This window comes from Octodon degus, unplaced genomic scaffold (genome assembly GCF_000260255.1).
Source record: "Octodon degus isolate 3935 unplaced genomic scaffold, OctDeg1.0 scaffold00098, whole genome shotgun sequence".
In the NCBI taxonomy this organism is placed as follows: domain Eukaryota; kingdom Metazoa; phylum Chordata; class Mammalia; order Rodentia; family Octodontidae; genus Octodon; species Octodon degus.
Genome location: NW_004524674.1, coordinates 5,020,621 through 5,028,811, shown reverse-complemented (window position 1 = coordinate 5,028,811; position 8,191 = coordinate 5,020,621). Strand labels below are relative to the sequence as shown.

The following is an 8,191-nucleotide window of genomic DNA, read 5'->3' as shown; positions in this document are numbered from 1 at the left end:
CCCCCCCCCTCTTTCTGAGGACTGAACCCGCAGCTTTCACACTAAGCTACATCCCCCAGGACCATTCCCCATTTTGGTATTTTGAGACAGGATCTCCCTATGTAGACTAGGCTGGCCTTGATCTCATAGCAAATGTCTTACTTCAGCAATCCTGTGTGCTGGAATTACAGTTATGTGCCACCGCACCTGACTCTAGCCCTTTTTTTTTTTTCTTTGCAGAACCGGGGATTGAACTCAGGCCCTTGCGCTTGCCAGGGAAGCGCTTATTCCACTGAGCCATCTTCCTGGCCCTAGCCCTTTTTTTAAAAAAGTTTTTTTTAAAGGGTTTTTTTTAAATAGAGTGTTTATTTATTTTTTTGTGGCCAGCTCAGCCCACCTGGGGGCGGGGCTGGCTGGCATGTGGTGCTGGGGGATCGAACCGCGGTCCTTGTGCTTTGCTAAGCTTGTTCTAAGTAGGTGCTTTAGACCACTGAGCTATCTCACCAGTCCCCAGCCCCCCCTTTTTTTTTGATACAGGGTTTTACTAAATTGTTCAATTGCCCAGGCTGGGCTTGAATCTACAATCTTCTTGCATCAGCACCCCAGAGTCCTGGAATTACAACCATGCACCATCACACCTGGCTCTTCATTGCTCTTTTGAGACATTATGGCAACGTAGGTAGCCTGTTACCATACCCCATTCTATGCATAGTTTGCGGCTGCAGATAAGGTGACTGGATGATGGTAACATCAAGTTCCACTGGGGTCATCCTACCATACTAGTTCCTTCCTATCCTAGTTTCCTGTCATTATTCCTTTAACACATTTCTTGGGGCCAGGGAGATGGCTCAGTAGAACAAGCACTTGCCTGGCAAGCACAAGGGCCTGAGTTCAATCCCTGGTTCCACCAAAAACCCAAAAAAAAAAACCAATCTCATTTCTTGTCCAACCCTTCCTGGCCAAGCTTGCAGTCCTAAGCACTGGAGGTCCCTGAGCCAATTGGTTTCTTTGCTTCATTCCGATGGGCTCCACCTTCGTGAGATTGCTGTGCCTGCCAGGGACCAATCCTCCTTCCAAACCAACTATCCCTCTCTGACCCACACCTACTCCAAGCTGAAAACCTGGTAGGTGCCATCTTGAGAAAAATCACATGAAATTAACAAAACATAAAATAGATGTAATTTTTGTTTTGTCTTGAGACATAGAGCCTTACTTATGTGGCCCAGGCTAGCCTCAAACTGTGGCAATCCTCTTGCCTCAGCCTTCTAAGTAGCAGGATTACAGTTGTGCACCACACACCAAGCAAAATAAATGTAATTGTTGATGTGTCAGGAGTCTTCCTCGTGTGCTTGGGGAGAGTCACATGGAGAGAAAACATTCTCTCAGGCCTTCACAGAGAGCAAATTGGTCAAGCAATGGCTGTGACTCATCCTCATGGCTGCCACTGACAAAGGATCTACAAAGTGTGGTACAGGACTCCAGGACAAATCCTGAGGGTACTTGACTGACCTTATCAGATACAAAAGTTACATTTCTTGTTATATAGGTCTTGTTTTATCTTGGTCTTAATCATCCAACAGAAAAGTATAAAAATGAGTTATATAAAATAAAGCCATATTAATATGCTGAGCTGTAAAAGGCTCTAGTCAACAACTTCTGAGGATAACCCACTAATATTATAGACTGCTAGACAGTGTTGGATTGTTTTGATGAATTCAAACACCTACAGTATCTGGGTGCCAATAGAATACCCACCTCTGACAGGACTGAACTGGAGAGGGGGTATACAGAGGAAGGATCATTTTGTATTTGTATATACAAAATAGTTGGGATAGATATACAGCTACTTTTGTTTAATTCAATGAGAAGAGGTGTACTAATAGTGTTTGGACAGGATATCCTGTCTGCTTCTTGTACTATGAATAACCACTAAGAAGATAACAATGTACAATGTATTGATTATTGAAACTGTCCTATTAATCAGCTTTGAAACTGTCTCATTCATATTTGTTTCTCAATCAAATTTTTAAAAAAAATAAAAAAGAAGTCTTCCATGTAAACCAGGTTTGTCACTGGAGTCTGTGAAAGTGGCACTCTGAGGATGCCAAGTAATTCATTTACACAGTAAACTACTCAGAAATGCAGTAGTCAACGAGCATTTGCCATCAAGCCTTTGAGTGCATAGTAGAAGCTCAGTAGGCACCCACTGAATGGAATCAGCTTAAAATGTTCCATAACATTAGTTGAATGTAAATGAACAGATCATTAGGTGATTCACGGAAGTCTCACATACCCAGAATCTGTCTAGTATTGAAGATGAGGTCCAACTCCTTCAGCCTGGCCTCACTCACAGGACTCCTCATTCCCAAGCTCTACATGTGCATGTGATCCCAACCTCAGGAGTAGAGCACGGCTCAAGTTTCATTGCTGCCTGGCACACAGACTATTCTGATGAAATCATTGGTAAGCTGAAGTAGGTTAGAGATGCTTGTAGGCTAGTCTGACTTGGTGACAGTGGGAAATTATCTACCTGTAGGAGCAGAGGGATGAAACACTGGAAACCATGAACTAGTTCCCTGGTATCTGTGTAACCAAGAGCAAGTGTAACCAAGAGCAAGTGACTTGACCTTTTCAAACTTCAGTTTCTTATTTGTGACATGAATAGGAACAAGGGCACAGAGGGATAAGATGTTATAGTAAGGCACTTCTTGAAAGTATTCCCAATATTTACTTTACCTTTTGCCTTAGGCCTGCATAAGTGTACAGAAGCTTTAGGTTTTGCTGGGGGACTGTGAGGGACTAGAGATCCTCTCCTCCTCACCTAAAGAAGCCAGGGTGTAAGAGGGAACCATGAGTTCCCTTGCAGCAGTAGGCTACACCTGGGGTCTGGCAAGGACCAGATTTGTGAGGAGTTAGGGTTATGGGAATGGGGGCTTTCCTATAATGCAGAACTACTTCAGGACTTGGAGCCAGATTCTGAGGCAGAATTTTCTGGGTGCTGAAGACCACAGAAGAGAGGGAAGTGGAAAACCTGGAATCAAGGCAGCCTTGGAAAAGGCCAAGGAAAGGGCCTGTAAGAACAACAGGTTAATGAGGATCCCCAGGACTCTTTGTGTCCTGTTGCCAGAGAGAGGATTCTCTTATTAATTAGGGCTCGTGGGTGTTATGCAGGCCCTGCCTCCCACCCACACACACCACCACAAGAAAGATTTCCTCTCTCCTTTTTATTTTTTCCTGTTACCTCCCTGCTACAGAACGATATACCCAGTTTTTGCCAGTCCCCTCAGCAGCGCTGGATCTAGACACAAAGGGGTAACAGTGGGACAAGGCCTCTACCTCCCGGGTCAGTTCCCGAAGCCGCCGCCTCACATCTCTGGCATCATACACTATTCGGCCTGAGGAGCGCTGCCTGGGGATTTCAGGGATGACCGCTGGGCCCAGGAAGGGTGGTGGGTCAGGCTGACACTGTGCCACCTCAGCCTCTGCCCCCGCCCTAGTGTTCTTGTGGTTCACAGCCTCCTCACAGGGAGGTGAGGGGTTCACTGGATACACATAGGCCTCTAGGCTCTGCTCTGACCTGATCTCTGTTTTGAGTGGCTTTCTCTCTATAACTGGCTGGAAGCGGATAGTATGGGGAGGTAGCTCTGGAGTGTCCTGAGTCCAGGAATCCCAGGTCTCTGGGGTGGGTTGAAAGCCTTCCCAACAGATTATTGGGTTCTGATATGGGGACCTTTCATCGTCAGTATCAGGGGTCCAAGCTGCTGGACCATGGGCACGGCACAATGGAGAGGCTCGACGGCGTCGGCGACGGGTGGGTGGGGGGGTCACGGTCATTTTCACAGGGTCCATGGTGCATCGAAGATGGACTGCAGGGGAGCTGTGCTTCTTTGGCTGGGTTGGCTTCTCAGGTGAAGATGACTTAGCAGTTTCTGTGGGTCAGGGAGAGATGAAGCTGGATGGAGGTAGACTGGCTCCCAGTAGGAGGGGAAGCAGGCCTCTGGGAGAGAAGCTGCACCCACTATGTTACCTGAGAGGGGAGAAGGGCAAGGGGCCAGGATGAGCTGGGGCTAGAATGCTCGGTTTTTGCCCCTCCTATGCCCAGCCCTACTTACCTTTCTCACAAATGATATGGAACATTTGGCGTAAGATGACACGGAGTCGGCTCCAGAGCTAGGTATAGGAAGACATGGTGACCCTAGGCAGGTCCCTGTCACACTTGTCCCCCAGCTATCCCATCAACACCCTCCCACCTCTGGCCCTGCCCTGACCAGGGTCACCACATTGATGCCAATATTAATGCAGATGATGAGGCCCAACAGCAGTAAGATGGAGTTGCCCACATCCTGGCAGTTGGTGGTGGTGGTAGTGGGGCTGTGATACAAGGCCCACTCAGGATGTGGATGCTCAGCCATGGCCATGGTGGTTTCTAGGGCCACCAGGGCCCTTAGGCCCCCAGCCCACTGTGCCCAAGGTCTAGCAGCCCACCTACCTGACTCAGAGTTTCTTGAAGGCGAGTGGGTGGGTCATAATGATGCTGGGGTTCTCCCTCACAATGTGCCAAGGGTGACTCTCAGAGTACTAGGCCCAAGGTTGACACTTCAGCCTGAGTATAGGCTTGTCAGGGCCAGACCCCTTACCTTTCATTTCTTTCTTGCAGCTTGCCACCTGGACCAGCCCACTGGCCCTCTGGCCTGTTTGATACCTGCCTGGATTGAATCCTACTAGAACTACATCAGATTTTGTTCTCGGAGAAGCCTGGGACCCTGATCCTAACATTCCAATCTCATTACTATGGCATTTTTTTTTTTTTGGCAGAACCGGGAATTGAACTCAGGCCCTTGCACTTGCCAGGCAAGCGCTTATTCTACTGAGCTCTCTCCCCGGCCCACTATGGCAATTTTAACCCCAGTACACACTTCCCCTTCTTCTCAAACCTCTGAGCTGTTCTCTAAGATGGAGGGTCAGAGGTTTAGATCCCCAAGGCTAATTTCAAGGTTACTACTCCAACATTTTAACATAATAGCAGGCACAGTCAACAGTTAAACTTTTATATTTACAATATTCTCTTCATCTTTTGCCAGGTTTAAAAATGTGTACAGAGCCGCAAAGGGTTGGGGTGGGGACATGGGATTGTTCTGGAAAGAGGGGCTGGGCATTGGAGTCCGTGGCTGAATCATGTGGTCCCCCAGCCCCTCCCGTGCCCCTATTCTGAGGGCATCTGCCTATAGGGCTCAGGGCCCAGGTCACTAGCATTTGGAGGGCATGGCTGTTCCAAAAGGTGCTAGACCAAGCAGGGGTAAAGGCCAGAAAAGAACTACGTTTCCATGGGTGGAGGTGGGAGAAGGGACAGTCAAGAGGCAAAGTTCTGGGGCTTAAGACCGAGGTTTCTGGGTCTGGGCGTCTGTGGAAGACAGCACCCATTCCCTGGTTAGGCACTAGCATCCCACAGAAAGTACTACAGTAGATGAGGACTTGCTCCTCCTCTACTAGTGCCCCTTAAAACCCTTCCTTACATCTTTTTTTTTTCCTCCCTCCAGAGGCCCAAACCCAAGGACCTCTGGGCAGTTACCTCACATTTCTTTTCAAATTCTTCCTGTTGGTGTCTGCCCAAACCCAGTCCCCCACGGCCTCCTCCATCTGCTCCTCAACACAGCCGACCTCATTCTTTCCCCAACCTGCCCATAAAACCTTTCTCTGTTCCCTCCCCCTCCTTCCACTGATCTTTTCCTTTAGCCCTGGCAGCCGGGGAAGTGGGGGCAGGTCAAAGAAAGGAGGGGGAAAAGGTTCGTCTGACCCTGAGATGGGGACATTTTCAAAGAAGGAAACAGAGATGGCAGAGAATAGGGAACTGAGGCAGAGAGGGAAGGACATGAGGACGAGACACAGATGTGGGCCCCTTAGCTGCCATATCCCTCTGCCCAGTATCTCATTTGCCCCCACCATTTACCCTGTCCTGGCCTAGGACTGGGTGATCTGTGGCACCTTCTGAATCTCCTCACCTCATTCAAACCCACCTACCCAGTTTGGCACAGATGAGCAATGGTTTGAGAACCATGGGAAAGGCTGTCCTCTAGCTCCATGGGCTTTGGTCAAACATGCATGGCTTCCGTGGATGGCACTTGCCACATCCCTCCACCCCCAAGTCAGCATCTCCGGAGAAGGGAGGTCCCCAGGCCTCCCTCAGGGCTGGTATACCCCCTCAGCTTCTGTTCATTCAAAATCTATTCCCACCTGCTGTGTGAGGAGGAATTAAGTGCAGGGCCCAAGGCTGGGGGATGCAGGGAAGTGCTGGGAACAGAGGGACCCTCTGCCTGGGAAAACACACATCCACATGCAAGAACATGTTTCCACTCAGAGAACTGTGTCCTGGACCATGGAAAGTAAGCTTCCAGGCAGCACCGGGACGCACAGATCTCCTTCCGTCCCCCTGGCAGGAAATCTGTGTCTGTCGTCTGTGGAAGGTGAGAGCCTCCCTGGGAGAACGTGCTTCATCTGACTTGTGCCATGGGGGAGAAACATGCTTCACTGGGGCGGGGGGGTGGGGAGCAGGGGTGGGAGGGCTTGTGATTTCCTTGCTGTTCCCCAGGGACCACCCTGGGTTGTCTGGTGGCCAAGGGTCACTGTATGTGAGCACATCACTTCCAGGGTCTCCAGGGGATGAGGAGGGGAGGAGGTGGGAGAAGGCATGAGGGATCAGGATTCTGGGGTACAAATCCCCGCAGAAATTATTTGAGGGGGCCAACATGTGTCCAGGGCGGCAAAAAAACCTCACCCTGCACATGGGAAAACACCCCCTCATGAGGAAAGCACGCCTCCACGTGGGAAAAGACTTCCACATTTCCGCACACCGAAGACTGGTGTCCCAAAGGAGGGCAGAAAACACCCCCCTAGTTGTTCAAAGGCCCAGGTCCAGAGAAAAGAATGGGCCTCTTTGCATGGGAAAAACACACATCCCAGTGAGGAATCCCATGTCCACCTTAACGCTGCTTGATGACAAGTGACAACTCCACAGGAGAAAAGCCCGTTGCCAAGTCCTCCTCCCTTCCTTTGGAGTGGCTGGGACTGGGGAAGGATGGGGAGGAGGGCCTCCCCAAGCCGCCCCCTATACCCGAGTGGTAGAGTGGGGATGGGGTAGCGTGTTGTTGTGGCTGGTAGCGGTGGGAGGAGGTGGTGGGAAAGGCCCAAAGGGATGGAGGGATGGGGGTGGTGGAGGAGGAGGTGGCCCCAGGCCACTGGGCAGCAGGGTCAGGGCCCCAGGGGCTAAGAGAGGCACATCGTCTGGTGCCCGGCGCAGGGCCAGGGTGTAGTCGGGCGGGCAGGCAGGGCGCAGGGCCTCAGCAGGGTCTGCCCCGACGCCACCACCCCGCTTTAGCTGCAGTGACACCAGCTCCTCTTCTGGTGGCAGCTCACGGCCAGTGGCAGGAAGCAGAGGTCCCCCGCCAGGGACACCAGAGCCTGAGCCTCCAGGTGGGCTAAGCCGCCTGCACCGCAGCTCCTGCCGCCGGTCCCGCTTGTAGTAGAGGGCGGCAAAGGCCAGGATGTTGAGAAAAAGGAGGGAGGCACCCACAGCCACGGTGACACTCAGCTCGGTGGAGTAGTCTCGTGAGTCTCCAGGGAAGCGGTCGTAGGCCCTTGGCCCTGGCTCAGGCTCAGGCTCAGGTGGCAGGGTAGCAGGTGGTAGGGGTCGTCGAGTGCCAGGGGCACCAGGGAGTGGGCGAGCTGGCCAGTGCGTGGCAGAATGAGGCATCCGTGTGGTGGTGGTGGTGAAGAGATCGGTGTGCAGATTGTGCAGGTGGGGAACAAGCTCCAGCCAGAAAGCAACCTTGTTGGCACGGTAGTTGTCACGCACACGTGGCTTCAAGCCAATGTGCAGGTACTGCTTCTCCTTGCTGTTGAACTTGCTCCACACCACCTCTTCAAAGCGATTAGGCTTGGTGTGAATGAACTTGGTGTCCTGGGGCACCGGCTGGTTAGGGTCACTGTGGGCATAGGAGGGCAAAGGAAAGGAAGAATGAGGGCAAGGCTCCGAAGGAGGATGAAGTGGCAGAGGGGAGGGAGAGAACAGAAATGCAGAGGCAAGAAGACAGCAAAAACACCTGGGTGTGGTGGGACACGTTTGTACATAATCCTAGTACTCTGAAGGCTGAGGCTAGAGGACCATGGAGAGTTTGAGGCCAGCCTAGCTAAAAAAAAAAAAAAAAAAAAAAAAAAA

At 51.2% G+C, this 8,191-nt stretch overlaps 2 protein-coding genes across 2 annotated transcripts in view; both read right to left on the bottom strand.

The window, feature by feature from the left end:
• Window positions 1–3,214: 3,214 nt before the first annotated feature.
• On the bottom strand, window positions 3,215–4,542 carry Spem1 (spermatid maturation 1). Its single transcript, XM_004638402.2, has 3 exons — window positions 4,248–4,542; window positions 4,092–4,149; window positions 3,215–3,908 (listed from the first exon to the last, which is right to left on the bottom strand). The coding sequence occupies exons 1-3, from the start codon at window positions 4,395–4,397 to the stop codon at window positions 3,217–3,219; spliced, it is 900 nt and encodes a 299-aa protein (XP_004638459.1). The 5' UTR covers window positions 4,398–4,542; the 3' UTR covers window positions 3,215–3,216.
• Window positions 4,543–5,013: 471 nt separating this feature from the next.
• The window catches only part of Nlgn2 (neuroligin 2), a 15,131-nt gene continuing 11,953 nt past the window's right edge, over window positions 5,014–8,191 (bottom strand). The window contains exon 8 of the mRNA XM_004638401.3: window positions 5,014–7,958. Within this exon, the coding sequence (XP_004638458.1) occupies window positions 7,082–7,958 (877 nt within the window). The 3' untranslated portion in view covers window positions 5,014–7,081. The remainder of the gene's footprint in view (window positions 7,959–8,191) is intronic.